We start from the raw sequence: 18,765 nt of genomic DNA on the forward strand, positions 1-18,765 counted from the left end.
CGGATGGAAAAACTGATGCAAAAACTGATGCAAAAACTGATGAAAAACTGACGAAAAACTGATGGAAAAACGGATCAACTGATGAAAAAAAAACTGATCTGAAAAACTGAACGGACGTGTGAAAGAGCCCTTAATGCAGATTGTCACGTGATACCATGCGTTGTGTTAAGGCAGTCTATTAATTTTGAATGGGCTGGCAATGCACACGAAGGGACAAAAAGGGCCATGCAGCATTTTTTCCATGCATCGCACCACAAGACACGGTAGTGAGTTTGTGCATCATGGTGTGCTACAACTCGTGTGTTGGGGTGCCATTCAGATGGAACATAATGGTAAGTTGCATATTAATGCACCGCATCACAAAGGTATGTTTAACCCTGACAGTAATTTTGTGACATTTAGTAAATAAATCAACTGATTCTTAATTTATTTATTTTTTTTAGAAAGAAGAGGGTAGTGGCGAAAAACGTCCAAGAGGACGCCCCAGAAAATGGGTAAGTGTACCGTGAAATGTTTATTGGTCTTTGCATGTTGGAAAGCTTGAGAGCCAAGATTCATGCTCTGCAGGGTAAGAATTATGCATTTTGTAAATGTTATTTCATACTTGTTTTCCTGTGATTGTAGTGGCTCTTGAGGAAATATTTTCCTTTTGCAGCAGATTTGTAGTTCCAGCACTTGAATTTTTAGGGATGGAACACTTGTGCAGAGCTGTTAGGAATGTGAATGCTGTGTCTACAGTTCCTTCAAGCTAAGTTTGACCATTTATTTAGGCACACAAGGAGAGTTCAGGAGCCTGTATTTGGATACTGTACATTTATATTTTTATACTAAAAAAAAAAAAAAAAAATGCACTATCTCTTTAAATATATTAATCAAGCAATCCACATACTCATAGATGAGGAAAAATCCAATAAATCCACTAAAGTGAAATAGTCTCTAAAAGTGACGTTCAAATTCATTGTAAATAATGTTAATTCCGTGCTAATCCTGTGCTGTGTATCCACGCCACCAGCATACACAAACTTTTTACGTGAAAGATTGGATCTCGGGCAAATGAGCTCAGCTAAAACACAGATATACACCATGAGATATCCCTTCAATGTGAGCCCTTATACTATCTTCACATTTGTTCTATGGCTCCACCAAGCTGGTTCTCTTTACGCTCCACATCAGCATCAAAAATGGTAAGTATTTATATAAAAGAGGAAGAACAAAACTTCATGGTGCAACCCATAGAAGCACATGTGGAAATCGATAACCCGTTTTGACAGAAACAAAGATGACTCTGCCGGAACTTCTGCCAGCGTGCACAAAAACATCATTGGCCACAAGCTCTACCCAACACATTTCCACACAACTGTTGTCGCTGGTTTTCCCGACACTGACTTCTTTTGGGATTTGCACAGGAATATTTATAATTAATATGAACATCACTTGTAGAGGCTTTATTTCATGTTAGTGGACTTTATTGGATTTTTTCCTCCTCTATGTATATGTGGATTGCTTGATTATTATATTTAAAGAGCTAGTGAACCTTTTTTTTTTTTAAGTATTGTCACATATATTTTGTATTCAGATATTGTTTGTGTGCAGCTGTCATTTTCGTTTTACCCTTGGCTCAGAATGGGTTTTTATTTTTTTTATTTCTTCATTTATATTAAGTGAAAAATGGGAGCTCCCTCTGCTGACTTCGGGCTATATTTACGTAGATCGGCGCATCTTTAGAGCGGCGTAGCGCATCTCATATGCGCTACGCCGACGTAACACAGAGTGGCAAGCAGAGTATTCACAAAGCACTTGCTCCCTACGTTGCGCCAGCGTAACGTAAATTATTCGGCGTAAGCCTGCCTAATTCAAAGTAGGTGGGCGTGATCCATTTAAATGAACCGTGACCTCATGCAAATGATGGGCAGAACGAACGGCGCATGCGCCGTACCGTGGACGCATCCCAGTGCGCATGCTCAGAATCACGTCTAAAATACTCCATAAGATATGTCGAATCACTGCCTACGACGTGACGTAACCTACGCCCAGCCCCATTCACGTACTACTACGTAAACAACGTAAAATCCGACGGCTGTTCCCTGGTCCATACCTTAACATGACTTACCCCTGCTTTATGAGGCTTAACTTTACGCCGGACGTACGACTTATGTAAACCGCGTATATGAATGCGCCGGGCGCAAGTACGTTCGTGAATCGGCGTATCTCCCTCATTTGCATATTCGATTCGTAAATCAATGGAAGCTCCCCTTGCGGCCAGCGTAAATATGCGCCCACAATACGATGGCATAGGAAAGTTACGTCAGTCGGAAGAAGCCTATTTTCAGGCGTATCTAGTTCTGTGGGTATGGCGCACAGATACGACGGCGCAAATTTACACTTACGCGGCGTATCTCGAGATACGTCGGCGTAAGTGCTTTGTGAATCCGGGCCTTCATCTTTAAGATTCAATCTATAGGGTTGTCATCCTTATCCTTGCATCATTAGTCACTTACCTGGGACATACAGTCTCTGGAGTTTGTACCTTCAAAGGCAGTGGCAGCTTTAGTGCTTCTAGTGTTTCTGTATTGGTTTGAAACCCACAGACAAATACTTAACTCTGTTCAATCACTGACAGAAATTATTGCAAGATAATACACATTTTCATACTGATTTTAGGATTATACAGTTTCTGTATTTCATAATAATTGTGTGTTTGTGGCATTGCTAAATGAGTCATATATTGTACTACTACCAAGCTACTGCCTTGGTCCAAGGGCTCACTACTGAACAGAATTCAACGATCACTTGCTGCATTAGTAGTTGTTGAACTTTTGCTGTTAAATGTGTCAGTACATAAGTCATCACTAGTGACTAGCAGCTTTGGGTCCTGGGTTTGACTCTCACAGGGGACCCCATCTGCATAGAGTTTGTATATTTTCTCTGTTTCTGTAGATCTCCTCTAGCTCGCAGTACATAAAAACCCTAGTGGTAGGATAACTGAGAATTGAGCAGATTGTTCTAGAGCTGTGATGGGAACCTTAATTTGTAGGCTCATTTGGGCACAGGGGCTAAAATGGATGGTCCTATGTACTTTGTAAAGCACTGTATAACATGTTGGTGCTTTATATACAAAATGTATGTAAAAAAACTTGTTATAATGAAGGAGTGTTGGATAAGATACACAGTTTAATTATTGCATTTGAAGGTTTTGGTGTATTTTGGATGTGCCATGCTCCCTGAAACTACTTTTATTTTCCTCCCTTTCATTCGCCCACCACTCTGGTTGCCTATGAGTGCAGAGAAAAATACTTACGGATACAAAAAACCCACAGCAATAAATGGAGATTGTGGTGGGCTAGTGCTGGACCCAACAGTGATGTGCCCATGAAATGCCTATGTTGCCAAGGTGTAAGGGCTAATGCAAACTGCAGCTCAAAGAAGATGCTCCTACAGGCTTTTGAGCTTTTATTTTTCTCTGCCTGAAAACTCCCCTCCGTGTTAGCCAATGTGTTCATGCACACTATAGGTGTTTTCAGGAGCTTACCGGCAAAAACAAAACAAAATGTTTGTTCTTTTTTCTTCTGCCTGTAAGCTTATATGCCTGTAAACTCCTGAAAATGCCTATAGTGTGCATGGACACATTTACTAACATAGGGAGGAGTTTCCAGGAAAATAAAAGCTCAAACGCCTGTAGGAGCATCTTTTTTGAAGTTCTTTGAGCTGAAGTGTGCATAAGCCCTAACAAACCATTTGAAGCACTCCAAACTGTTGTTGGCCCTAACGAAATCTATGATGAAGCTAAATAACTTTCCGATGGAGGCTGTCATTTTGTGACTCACAACCTGAATGTTAATTCCAGTGCAGTGAATCATCCATTCAGTATTTCTGTGAGTGAGATAATTGACTTAGAAACTGCCTACTAGTCCCAAGACAGACAAGATAAGCTTCCAGCAGACAGGTGTTTTGCTCTTCCTTTTTTTTTTTTTTTTATGTAATTATTTAATCAAACTAAGCAAGGCATCAACCGTTTTTCATTGCACTCATAAAGCTAACCACTGCTACACTAGGCTTCTTCCAGGGGCAATTTTAAGTTTACCTGTACAGTGGAAGAAGACTACTGGTCCACGCTACGTTATTGGTGGTAGGCACCATAAGGCACCCAAACATACCTTTTTGTTGTTGTGCTAAAAAGTGATTATTTACAGATATCTCCTTGACGCACAATGCTTGGGACTGGAATCAATGTGCCCTTGCATGTTAAAATCATGTCAGTGTGGTTATGTGGAGCTCCCTGGTTACTCTGGCCTCTGGATAGGATGATCTAGTATTGAGTATTACATTGTGGGATGTTCAGAGTGCCTATCTCCTGCTACCATGAAATAATATGCCTTAAATTTTAGGGTGCTTTTGAGCGTTTTTCTGAAGTAGTTGGGCTAGGTGCTGGGATCCTACAAAGCCTAAACCTATCCACCATTTTTGTTTCACCTTCTTTTTTTCCAGTACGAGTTTACTTTAAAATATAATTACGCTTTTCTAAGGATTATGCATTTGCTTTTCCCTGACAATGCACAATAATTTTACTAAAGAAATTTTATTTTTGTTCATGGTGAAATGCTACTTGGATAATGAAACAAACTATATTACAGCTGAACTACAGACATTCACAAATATAGTAACCCCCCCCCCCCAACAACAGCTGATGAACGATTCAATGTTTGTTTTGTTGTAGAGGGTAAGATAACAGAGTAATAGCCAACCAGTGGTCTGAATATCTTCCCTTCAGCACTGAAATGTAAGTGGACACTCCTACGTCATCACATGCAGGGCAAGTGGTGACCTTCATTGCACATGATCACAGTGGCAAGGGAGATGGCAACAATATAAGTGGGAGACCACAGACCAGAAAGAAGAAAGGCATGGGGGGTCCAGACATCCCAACTTGAACAGGTGTTGGGAAGGAAGACCGTGGGACCTTGAAATAAGGTAATACTAGAGGTAGTTGATATAAAGCATATCCAATTGTCTCCTGGAGGATCAAAAGGGCATTTTCTTCCCTTGCTGGAGGATATTGGGTCATCCTTTACTGGATATTTTTTGGCATTCCTCTGGATCACCTGTGGATGCAAGATTGTGTATATAGAGGTTTTTTTTCTCTGTCGGTTGAACTTGATAGACTTGTGAATTTTTTAAACCTGACTAACTATATAACTATTAGGTATGAGAATGTGGAGCGGAAGTGATGTTTTATCGCCGCCATATTGCTACACCCTGCACTCGTCCATAGTAAGGATATAGTGAGAAGTGGGTTAACTGACATCTTTTTACACCCACAGCAGTTTTGTATTTTTACACGTTTTTGTTAACAACAGTAAACTGACTTTATATAGTGAAATACAGTACTTAGAACTCTTTGTGAATGTTTATATGTTGAATTTAAAAAAGCAGCACACTTTTGTCAGATTGACAAACCTGTAAGATCCGCACGCATGTCGCAGCTTTTAAAATTCAACATCTAAACAGTAAAACTGAGTTGTAAGTACTGTATTTGACTATATAAACTCACTTTACTGTCACTTACTTCACTTACCGCATTCTCAGTGTATGCTTACTATGGAAGAGTGCAGGGTGTAGCAAGATGGCGGCAGTAAAACATCACTTCCATTACACTTTCTGACGGGTCGCCATATCTGACGAAACACTGGCTGTGAAACAGGAAGTCACCATAGCCAAAATAGCGGTATAAAACATCTGAAGACCGGTGAAATACTGGCTGATTAAAAGTCTGCAGATACAATATTTGTATTTTTTTGAAATGACTGTAGTTCCACTTGAAGATCGTGTCCGCTTTATAGCAAATCTATTGTTTGCCTGGAATAGTAACCATTTGCTTGATAGCAGAATTCGCAAGGAGTCTCTTCTTTCCCACTCCCCTCTGCTGTTTCCATTCATAACCCACAAACATTTCTGTGACTTTTATAAAGTTGCTTGCTTACAGCTATACAAGCTTCACTTGTCCCCATGTGAGAGTACTCAAGCCTTGCATTTAACTGCTCAGGCACTGCACTGTGGAAAAAACAGGGGGTTGTCTTATCTACAGCCTTCCCCCTAGCCTGCATTCAAACCTTAGTAGAGTGTTAGCATTTAGAAGCATTTTTGAAGCATGTTTTGTTCAGGAAGTTTTCAGGAGTATTACAGACATTATACCAACATTTTTGCTTGTGTATCAAGCTTCAGGAGTTTGTTTCTCTTATTGTCGGAGTTAGCTGTGGAAGATTTTTCTTCCCCATATTGTCATTCTATTGAAGAGGGAGTGTCACGTATCTGACCGGAGACTAAAATGACGAGGTAGGCCTCTCTTGTATCTCCAGCCCAGGTCCTACTGAAGATGTAAAAGAGGGTACAGAGGGACAGGATAAAAACGAGTGCTGGCAAGTGTTGATAGGAATGCTTGCAGCAGGTGATGCAGTCGCAGGCAGGCTGGCAGAACATCAGATCAGGAAGAGTAATTGTGCACAGGTCCTGCCAAAGTTAGTAGGGCTGTTCAGGGTACCAAAACCCAACAGGGTATTCGTACTATTCTGGATTTACAATCTCTCAATAAATTTCTTTAAATTCAAAAATTTCACATGAAATATGCAAGGTCAGTAATTGCCTCTCTAAGTCAAAGGGAATATATGGCATATGTGGACATCCAAGATTGTCTATTTTCATGTTCCCTTTAACTTCCCTCTTTAGTGCTTTCTGCCCTTCGCATTAGCAGACAACCATTTCCAGTTTGTCACGCTTCCCTTTTAGCCTATCCTCTGTTCCCAGAGTGTTCACACCTCACCTTTTCACCTCAGCTTGCCCTTCTCAGAACTCCAGCTAAGTCACAGGCTGCCTAAATGTTCACAAATCTTTTCTCTTTCCTTCCCTTCACATAAAATATTTGGGTCTGGTTCTGAACTCATACCAAGCAAAAATCTTTCTCCCAGAAAATAACGTTTGAGATTTAAGAGACATCCCATGTTAAGATTCACCATGAGAGTTCTTGACCTAATGGTAGCCTCCGTCATAGCAGTACCATTTACCCAATTCAAGAACTCTACAACAAAGCCTCTCCATCATTAATCGCTGGACACAAAACCTGATTGCAAGAGCTTATATTATCAAAGGAAAATTTCTCCTCCTGTACTTTTATTTGCCTATTCCACCAGAGTGGTGAGCATTTCCTGGGCATTTCAGCACAAGCCTCTTTAGCCCAGTTGTGTAAGGCGCCACTGGGTCTTCTGTTCATACTTTTTCCAAGTTCAATTGGTGGACATCTGTTCTTTTGCTGATACAGCTTTTGGCCGCAAGGCTCCGGCAGCAGCTCTGAGATTGGGTCTTCTGACCCTTGTTTGGGCCTGTTAGCACAGCTCTGTTTGCCTCATTGGTGCACTTCCTTTCTATTTAATGCTTGGGGATGTCCCATGGTGTATGAATACTCTGCCTTTGTTCTGTATTTTACGATTCAATATCTTGCAGTACATTACAGGACACTGTTCAATCTCTCTTACATTTCCTGAGGACTCACGGAGTGGGGTGGGGCTATAGTGGAGCCGGAGGCGTGTCCTAAAGCTTTGCCAGTGTCCAATCACCTGAAGGTGAAGGCGTATATGTCCATGTTAGTGGGTTTACAACCGCTTTAAGTTTCCTTGTCAAACCACTCACTGAACAGCACATCTTGAAACCCCAGTCTGCTTTGAAATCTTTGCATGGGAGAGACCTTGCTGATGCAGTATACCTACCTTGTGTAGGTCAATGTCATCAAGAACCCCCTTCAGTGTAAAGAAGAGCAAAGAGTCCTGGAAGTAAAGGTTTGGCCCCACAGAGCTCTGATCTCAATATCATCGGCCAAAAAGTTGTTTTTTTTACTGGAAATCCTTTTATTAATCATTATTTCTCTTCACAGGCATAATCTGACATGGCTATGGCAACTTTATATTAAAGAGGTTCTAAGGGTTTTTTTTTTTTTAAATAACAAACCTCTTACCTCTACTGTGCAGTTTCGTTTTGCACAGAGTGGCATCAATCCTGCTGTTCTGGGGTCCCTCGGCGGCTGTCTTGGCTCCTCCCCGCTAAAGCCAACCCCCAAGGGGAAGCTCTTTCCCGAGGGGGTAAACTTGCGGACACGCTCCCGTGTCATACAGTTGGCGTCCATAAAGGCCGAGTGTATGACTCGGTCCCACCTCCGGCGGCTGCATCATTGCATGTGATTGACAGCAGCCAGCGGGAGCCAATAGCTGCACTGCTATCAATCTATCCAATCAATGGCCAGACTCCGTGGAGAAGAGTACGCTGGGGGACGCGCACAGCAGGTGAACGGGCTGAGGTAATTAAAATGGGGGGCCCATGACAGCCAGGTGTTTTTTCACCTTAATGCATAGGATGCATTAAGGTGAAAAAACACAGACCTTTACAACCCCTTTAAGAAACACATATCCCATCCTTATTTTGAGTCGATTATGACAATATTTTGTTAAATGTAATAAATGTAACCAGTTTAAATAACATAAGCTGTAATTGGTACCTTCAAACATGCAAGGGCATAGAAGTAACTTTTTTCATTTAGCAAAAACTGCCTTTTTTTTTTTTTTTAAAGCAGTTCTTATTTTATGGGACATTTATTCCTTGTGTTCCACTGCAGTAAAATGGTCTTACAATTAATTTTCTATCAAGTTTGTGCAATATAAATGCATATTATACTAGTTACCAGTATGTCTTATTTCTTGGATGGCTTTCCTGTGGTTAGTAGAATTAAAAAAATGCAGATCTAACAGATCTGATCATAACTGTTGGCTAAACACTGTTAACAGAATTATTTCAAATAGAAGCAAATTTCATGTTTGTAAAATGTTGAAGAAAAACTCACCAGGACAATTGCAAAGTTCATTCTATTGATCTAAATGTTTACTTGCATTTTGTTATACAAATGTTAGAAATTTACAGAACATACAGATTTGCTGGAACTCCATACAGCATGGACCTGAGATAAAAATCTTTGAACAAAATATGTGTTTTATCATTAAACTTCAAAGCATTCCTGTTGTCTGTTTGTGAGATCTACTGCAAGGTCAGGTCACCTAAAACCCAATCATCTGTACTGTCGTCATTAAACACCAACTTTCAAAGTGTATGTGTGTGTACACGCATGTTTTTCTTTTCCTTTCCAAAATTCAGACTTAAATTCCCATATACACCATGAGAATAGCAGAAAAAAAAAAATTTGAATGGATTGTCCGAAAATCTGTTCATTAGTACATAGCATATGAGAGGCGATGAAGCAAAAATATCTGAAGGGACAAGCACAAAAATAACAGAACAAACGATTTTGTAATTAGTATAGTATTTGCATACACACGATCGGAATTTCCAACAACAAATGTTCGATGGGAGCTTGTTGTTATAAATTCCGACCGTGTGTAGGCTCCATCGGACATTTGCTGTCGGAATTTCCGACAACAAACATTTGAGAGCTGGTTCTCAAATTTTCCCGACAACTAGTTTTGTTGTCGGAAATTCCAATCGTGTGTACACAATTCCGACGCACAAAATTCCATGCATGCTCGGAATCTAGCAGAAGAGCCGCACTGCCTATTGAATTACATTTTTCTCGGCTCAATGTACGTCTTGTACATCACTGCATTCTTGACGTTCGGAATTTCCGACAACATTTGTGTGACCGTGTGTATGCAAGACAAGTTTGAGCCAACATCCGTCGGAAAAAAAGCCACTGTTTTGTTGTCGGAATTACCGACCGTCTGTACGCGGCATTACACTCCTCTCATACATGTAAAAATCATAATTCTTTTTTAGCTAGAAAATTACTCAGAACCCCCAAACATTATGTATATTTTTTTTAGCAGAGACTCTAGGGAATAAAATGGCGGTCATTGCAACTTTTTTGTCACACGGTATTTGCGCAGCAATTTTTCTAAGTGAAAAAACACTTTCATGAATAATAATATTAATTAAAAAAAAGTAAAGTTAGTCCAATTTTTTTGTATAATGTGAAAAAATTACCGGTATGTTATGCTGAGTAAAAAGATACCTAACATGTCACGCTTTAAAATTGCGCAAACTTGTGGTATGGGGCCAAACTTCAGTACTTAAAAATCTCCATAGGCGACGCTTTATTTTTTTTACAGGTTACAGTTTTAGAGTTACACAGGAGGTCTATTGCTAGACTTATTGCTCTCGGTCTAATGTTCGTGGTGATACCTCACATGTGTGGTTTGAACACTGTTTACATATGCGGGCGCAACCTATGCATGCGATCGGTTCTGGGTGTGAGCTCGCGGGGACGGGGGCACTTTAATTTTTTTTATTTGTTTATGTTATTTTATTTTTTACACTTATCTTTTTACATTATTTTGTTTTTTTGATCACTTTTATTCCTTTTATTTAATTTACAAGGAATGTAAACATCCCTTGTATTAGGAATTGTGTGTGATCTGTCCTCTTTATGGAGAGATATGGGGTCTATCTCCTCCAGGCTGGCAGAGCAAAAAAAAGTGAATGATCTGATGCTTTCCTGCCATGTCCCCGGCATTGTTTTACTTACTTTGGCCTGGATGTGACGTCATAATATCGCATCTGGGCCTCCGAGAGTCATAGAGATTGCCAGGGACCATCCGTCCTTCGAAAATCTCTATGGCTAACGTCCACCAGCGGCAAATTTTTTCACTCGGTCGCGGATTGACTCGAAAGATGCACCGGAGGGTGGCAGGAGGGGGGATGTCCTGCCACCTGTAAGAACGATTAAGCGGCTGAACAGCCGCTATAATTGTTCTTATGGTGAAGGGAATCACCGGCGGAAAAAAACAATATCTGAATGATGCCTGCAGCTACAGGCATCATTCAGATATCCCTACTGAAAGACAAGGATGTCATATGATGGCCAGCTGGTAAATAACCTGTTGGTTTTTGATATGAGACTGACATGAAAAAATTACGATCATTGGTCCGATATTTTCTTTGTTTGTATTATGCTTAAAGCGGAGGTTCACCCATGGAGAACACATTTTCCCCTTAGATTAATGCTCGTTTTGTCTAGGGGAATCGGCTAGTTGTTTTAAAATATGATCCGTACTTACCGTTTACGAGATGCATCTTCTCCGTCGCTTCCGGGTATGGGCTGCGGGACTGGGCGTTCCTTCTTGATTGACAGTCTTCCGAGAGGCTTCCGACGGTCGCATCCATCGCGTCACGATTTTCCGAAAGAAGCCGAACGTCGGTGCGCAGGCGCAGTATAGAGCCGCACCGACATTCGGCTTCTTTCGGCTACTAGTGACGCTATGGATGCGACCGTCGGAAGCCTCTCGGAAGACTGTCAATCAAGAAGGAACGCCCGCTCCCGAAGACCCATACCCGGAAGCGACAGAGAGGATGCATCTCGAAAACGGGTAAGTACTGCTCATATTTTAAAACAAATAGCCGATTCCCCTAGACAAAACGAGCATCCAGCTATGGGGAAAAGAGGAAAAAAAACACAAATGGGTGAACTCCCGCTTTAAGAACCACAATAAAGGGGTTGTAAAGGTTAGTTTTTTATTCTCTAAATAGGTTCCTTTAAGCTAGTGCATTGTTGTTTTATTTACTTTTTTTCTTCGATTTCCCTTCTAAATGTTTTTTTTCTTTGTCTGAATTTCTCACTTCCTGCTCCTTCTCAGTAAGCTGTTCTGGCTGACTAACCACCAGCCAGAACGGCTCGGATGATGGGGGCAAGCTTACTGAATTGAAACAGGAAGTGAAAAATTCAGACAAAGAAAAAAAACATATAGAAGGGAAATCGAAGAAAAGGTAAGTGAACCAACAATGCACTAGCTTAAAGGAACCTATTTAGAAAATAAAAAACAAACCTTTACAGCCCCTTTGAGCCCACACATTATTAATGCCTTTAGAGGTCCTGTACTTGTGTACTGTAATTAATTGTCGAGAGAAGTAAAACTGGGTATAGACTAGTAGATTTTCGAATGAACGTTCATATAAATATTTGTACAAACACTTGTACAAAAATGCTCAGTACATTTGACGTCTTGACAAATGTTGCTCGAAAGTACTTAAAAATCCTGTTTGTTTTTGATGGTTTTTGGAAAGAATGGACTTTACCAAACCAAAAACACATATGCTGTTAGAAATTGATTAATTTTAGGAAACAATTTCCTCCCTACTTTGAATTTCCTCTTGCTGTGGTAAAAAATTTGTGTCAATATGACCCCTACTAAAGTTTAGAAAATCAAAATAATTGAGTAGGAACTTAAAAACACACACACATATATATATATATTCCAAATTCTCACTTTTATTTTGATTTGAATTTTGTGTTTTTTTGTAAAAATCATTTTATTTCACTGATCCCATGGCATTAAATGGCAATCCACTCTTTTGGTAAGCCACTTCACCAGATTTCAGCTTTGAGAAATGTGGCTACTTGTGTACACAAACAAAGGCAACATGGAGATTCTGCATTGTTTATATCGCCACCCTATTTGAAGCCCAAATGTTTATATGAAATGCAGATTATTGCTATGTAATAATGAATTGTGTAATCTATCTGAGCTGTAGCCTATAGGTCATACATCACCTTCCTGGTTGGCTTTGTTGGCACCTTGTCACATTCTTGTAGGCTAGTGGAATTCATTGTTCTTGTTTGAGCTGATAAGAACAAAAAAGGGTTTTCTGCCTGAGACCTTGGGAAATGCAGAAGGGGTGGAATGTTGACATGGAGCAGCAGGGCTGCACTTTCCCAAGCTTTGCACACTGCATTCTTCTACAACAGCAGACAGCTCTGACCCTAGGTGTACTGCTCAGACATCGTACTGTCCAGGAAGAAAACTGAAGATCATTGTACATAATAGGCATGTAAGGAAGTGGATCTGTTGCCTTATTTTTTACTCAAACCGACCTCACTATTATATTTGGTGATTTCCGTGGAACCTATTACCACTTCTGTAATTGAAAGTTTAGAGTTCACAGTCTCAGTGTATCCCTGTATTGTACAGTCTGTTGAGCAGGACATTTTATAGTGATATGTACTAGGAAATGCAGATGTACAGACATCTGCAAAGTGCTAACAGCATTGGAAATCTTTAATGATGATAATTTGTCCATTGGAATTTGGGCTATGTTTAGAAGTTCACTTTTAATTTAAAGAATTGGCTATGATAAGAAAGGGCTGTGGATGTTCACATGATCCTTTCTATAGTTGGTATGATTTCTGTTTAAAAATTATGTACGTGCAAAGTAAATAAAACCAAACAGCCATTGCTGTGTAGATATCCAAAAACAATTCTTCTACGAAGATACCTGAACACTACAATCCAACTAGTTTCCTTTTGAACACTACAACCAAACTAGTTTCCTTACTTACCTTTTAGAGTAGGAGAAATCATGATTAAACTAGCATGCATTTTCCAAGGGTGAGTCATTTGAATACCTGTTAGCTGAGTGGCAAATACCCTTGGGACAGAATTATTGTCCATAACTATTTACCAAACTGCAAATATCTACTAAAATCTTTACTTGGATCACATGTATCAAATATATTGTTGTTTTATGAAGAAAAGTAAAATTGTGCTTAATGCCTAAAAATGAAATGGAAATGATTTAGCAGAATCACAAACATCGAACATAGATTGCCTGTATTGTTGCAGTTGTGTGTTGAACTGCTCCTCTAGTTAGTGTGGCTTGTCCACACTCTCGGATGCTGCCGCCACCATTCGTGGTAAGGGATACCGGTAGTGAAGTCTTTCGGTTTCACAAATGGTTCCACACTGCGCATGCACGAAGCGTGCTGCACTTTATAACTGACGTGCAGCCAGGTCTCCTGGAAATGGGGACAGGTTCCCCCCCCCCGAAAGGTGCCAAATGTGCACCAGAGAGGGTGGAGGAAGCAAATAAGCGGAGCTTCCACTTTTGAGTGGAACATCACTTTAAGGTCTAACTAAAGGCAAAACTTTTTTATTTTTATTTTAATAGAGTGGTGGGGGGTCATGATCACCAATGTGACAAGTAATGAAAGCTAATAGTCTTTATACGTCAGCCAGAATAGCTCACTTTATCCCTTCTTACTCCACTTATTGTTATCAGGGTTGCTCAATGGAAGGTACAATGGCCCATATTTGGTGGACATGTCCTAAGGTATGCAGAGTCTATTCCCTTCTACGTAATATGTTCCATTCCAACCTAAGGAGAGACCCTCTTCCCATCCTTGAACTTCTCTGCCCGGAATGCTAATTAGCCCAGCACCTCTTTAATGCTACTAAGTTGACCATTGCGAGAGCTTGGAAAACACCCGTACTTAGCTTCGAGGCAGTTAAAAATCGCATTAACGATTTTATGTTTAGCGAAAAATTGGAGTCTTTCACCTCTGATACCCACAGTAAATTTCTTAGGGTTTGGCAACCATGGATTTTGAAACACCAACCCTCCAGGTTTGATAGTCAACTTTTCTCAATCTAAGTGTCTCGGGATGCTCCCCCCCCTTTTTTTCTGACCCTCTTCTCCCTCTTTTGTTTCTTCTCTCTCTTGTAGGTCCCCCCCCCTACTCCCTGTAGTCTATCTACTTCTTTTCCTATCTCTGTGTACTTTTTTTGTAAGACTCCTGATGTTTTGGAGTCAATTTAGTGACGATGGTTACATTGATACAGGATACCTAACTTTGAGAGACCAAATGGGGGATACATACTTAACAGCTGTGTTTTTTTGTGTGTTTTATACGATCACAGTACAGTAGAATTATGTATATTTGCACCCCCCCCCCTTTTTTTTTTTTCTCTCTTATTTTCTACTTGTGTCATTGAATGTTGTACAATGTATTTGGCATCCCGCTTGCTGGGATTCCCCTTTCCATTTCATGTTTGATGTAACCATCCCATTGTTGCACTAACCTGATGTGACTACTTTTCTATCAATAACACTTTTGTAAAAGAAAGCTAATAGTCTATCAGCATCTGACTTTTTTTATTTATGGTGATTCTACAGGACAGGAAGTAAAGACTACTTTCCTAATAGGACACAGATGACAAGAAAACTGACAGAAGGCCCCTACTCTTTCCAAAAATTAGGGAAAAAATAAAAAGTTTTGGCTTTTTGATATAATTTAAGTAAGCCCCCAAGTCAAGAAGAAGTTCAAAAATTTTGAGTGAGTTTAGAATTGTCTTGATATTTTAACATGGATATGCCTGACGATCGTGTAGTAGGTTAGTAAGCCTCTGAAGCTAGTCCATTACAGCGCTGAACATGATCCTGCTGAATAAGAGCTGTGGAGGGATGTTTATGAGTTCGGTAGAGACAAAAAGTCAGAAGCAGAATACAATTGTGGCAGATCAGGAGTTTTATTTTACAGAACTGGCTGGTCATTGTATTTTTGCACCTTAAAGCGGTTGTAAACCTGCATGAAATTTTTTATTTTTTTTCCTCCTGCACCGCATATTAGCTCATTATGAAATACTTACCTCGGAACGAGGTGCGTAGCACTTACCTGGTTCACGCCGAGCGAGATTTCATCTTGCCTCGGCGTGTCTTCCGGGTATCGCCGCTCCAGCGCTGTGATTGGCTGGAGCGGCGATGACGTCACTCCCACGCGTGCGCGCGGGAGATTGAAAACTCGGCAAGGTCCGGCGGCTGCCGGTCCTTTCGCCGTAGATCCCCCCTGCGAATGCGCAGCGGCGCATTGGGAGGGGAATATCTCCTAAACCGTGCAGGTTTAGGAGATATTCTCCTTACCAACAGGTAAGCCTTGTTATAAGCTTACCTGTAGGTAAAAGTACAAAAAGTGGGTTTACAACCACTTTAAGTTGAACTCCAGCTTTACCTTGAGTCTTTCACAGTTGTTTAGGCTCCTCTGCTGGACACAAATTACTTACACTGATATTCCTGCACACTATGAGCTTCAGAAACCCATTACACACCAGTGTCCATCATATAGGCATGCTTGCTGTATCTGGATTACCATACAATTCATCCATTGACGTAGTAGAGACTTAAAAAAGCACAGAGTGCTCATCTCCTGTTTGTGATTTCTCAGTTGATTTTTTATTTTTTTTTATAAATTTTGGTAATATAATTTAGTTTTTCAAAACAAAAGACACAGAAAACTAATGCAGTCTATGTATAGACACTCGTTAACAAGAAAACAAGCTAGCAAAACTAGCTGAGCTCCATCCCCTCTCGCCCCAACATAAAAGTTTTGAATAACAAGCTGGCATATTTGATGTAGCTAATGTAACTGACACTTTTTTTTCTTTCTTACTATCTGAAGAGATTCATCCTCACTTGGCCTAGACATAAAATTGCTGACCCCCCCCCCCCCCCCAAATTTTACAAACACACCCAGAGGGAAATGTTTCCATTGGGGATACGTGTACAGGTCACAGCTTGCAGTTCACTTAGCACAGATTTTCTTTTTCTTCCCTTTGTTTCTTTAGGACAGGAAAGTGAAAGTAAATATTCCCTATGGTGACCGGGACACTGGGGTTAGATGTACTTATGCCCAATTTAATAAACATTGTACTGAATTTTTAGAAAAGCTCAGTTATGTTGTCACGATGGGCCTGCTGTCCTAGGAGTTTTTTTTTGCTAGTAAGTCCTTTCATATACCTGCTTACCAACTGCTTGAGGCTTAATTTAGCAGTGGGTCCCACTTGACTGCTGTCAAAGAAACCGTGGTTCTACCTGAATAACATATCTTATATTGTCCGCTTCTTACAAATACTGCTCAGATCTCATTTGCAGCAGTCAAAGATGGCCATAAACTTATATGATATTACCACCCTTGGGCATGTGCATCTTTTTAGTACATTCTAGACTACAAAACGTGGCATGACCTGTTTTTATATAGGGAAAAATACTTCACCTCCTAACATCCCTCAATGAACTTTTACAAAAGGTCTGTTTAATTTTTTTGACCCCTGGCACATCCTATCGGGGAAAAACAATAACATTCAGACAGGGTTTTTAAAAATTTCCTGTTACAATGCACCACAATTAGCTTAAAGTGATTGTGAAGTTTAATTATTATTATTTTTTTTAAAATAATGAACATGTTATAAAGAGGAACCTCGAATGCGAGTAACGCGGTCAAGGAGTGTTTCACAATACGAGCACTGTATTTTTAAAAATCTTGACTCGGTTTGCGAGTGTTGTCTCGCAAAACAAGCACGATTCAAGCCAAAGCGGTGTGCAGTACCGCTTTTGGCCTAAGGTGGGGGGGCGCCGGAGCCGAGCAAAGCCGAACGTCGACCGTTCGCAGCTGTTTGGAAATGCACGGAAAGGCCCGGGGACAGCACGGCTGACCTCAGCAAATCTCGGGTAGGAAGTCTTTGGGCCTTTTCGGCGGTTTCTGAGGCTCTCCGACGCCCCCCCTTTGGTCGCATGCGGTATTGCATCCCATTGAAGTCAATACGGAAACATTTTTTTTTTCGTTTTCATTGACTTCAATGGGGCAGCTCGCTTTGTACTTTGGATCACGAGCATTCTCCTGGAACAGATTATGCTCGTAATCCGAGGTTCCACTGTACTTACCTGCTCTGTGCAAAAAAATTGCACAGAGCTGCCCCGATCCTCCTTTTCTGGGGTCACCCGCAAGCGCTCTTGGCTCTCCTCTTCTCTGTGCACCACCAAAGGAAGCCATCTTCTATTGTGGCGTATCTGTGGCCTCAATCCCAAGCCACGCTGCCTGCGTCTATAGTCACAGGATTTGACTGACAACTGCAGAAGCCAGTGGCTCCTGCTGCCTCAGCAAAGCCTGTGAGAGTGGGGAGAGCTGCCATAGATGGGTACAGCACTGGATCTAGTGAGGGCTCAAGTATGTAAGCTTGATATTTTTTACCTAAACATTTTTTACCTTAATGCAGGAAATACAGGTAAAAAAAGCTAAACATTTTTAGGCTTTAGAACTTCTTTAACCCTTGTCATTGTAAAATGACATTGGCGGGAACCCTCCCTCCGGGTGGATGTCAAATGATGTCCTTGCCTTCCCAGGCGGCTAGGGGGCGCACGCGCGCCGCTTTGCTCAGGACCCGGTGTGCGTGCCCAGCGGCCGCGATGTCCGCCGGGCACCTGCGATTGCCCGCAATTATGGCAGAACCATGGATCTGTGTGTGTAAACATACAGATCCATGTCCTGTCAGCGGTGAGGAGACAAATGTGTGTTCCCAGTACAGAGGAACACACATCGGTCTCCTCCCCTTGTGAGTCCCCCCCCCCTACAGTTAGAACACACTTTAGGGAACATATTAACCCCTTCAAGCCCCCTAGTGATAACCCCTTCCCTGCCAGTCACATTTACACAGTAATCAGTGCCGTTTTACAGCACTAATCGCTGTATAAATGTGAATGGTCCCAAAAATGTGTCAAAAGTGTCCAATTGTCCGCCGCAATGTCACGGTCACAATAAAAAACGCAGATCGCCGCCATTACTAGTAAAAAAATAAAAATGCCATAATTCTATTCCCTATTTTGTAGATGCTAGAACTTTTGCGCAAAAACCGATCAAATACGCTTATTGCAATTTTTTTTTTAAATGTTTTTGGAGTAAAAATCTCTCACCTTGTTGTGTCACCTCCACATCACCAGCTGTCTCATTAAAGTGAATGGGACTGTCGGTGAGACAACAGCGAGTCAGAGGAGGACAGCTGCTCCTAAACCATATGCAGATATACGTCGGCAGAATGGCACGGGCAGGCACAAGGACGTATATATACGTCCCCTTTAAGAAGCGTTATTTTGGACACGCGCGCCCGCCGCAAGCTCTGT

General features: G+C 41.0%; 1 protein-coding gene across 2 annotated transcripts in view; it reads left to right on the forward strand.

The window, feature by feature from the left end:
* Positions 1-18,765, forward strand: part of HMGA2 (high mobility group AT-hook 2) — a 149,154-nt gene that overhangs the window by 37,316 nt on the left and 93,073 nt on the right. For both annotated transcript variants that reach the window (XM_040344092.1, XM_040344091.1), the window contains exon 3: positions 444-494. In XM_040344092.1, coding sequence (XP_040200026.1) covers positions 444-494 — 51 coding nt within the window. The remainder of the gene's footprint in view (positions 1-443; positions 495-18,765) is intronic.

Source organism: Rana temporaria, chromosome 3 (genome assembly GCF_905171775.1).
Source record: "Rana temporaria chromosome 3, aRanTem1.1, whole genome shotgun sequence".
Lineage (NCBI taxonomy): Eukaryota > Metazoa > Chordata > Amphibia > Anura > Ranidae > Rana > Rana temporaria.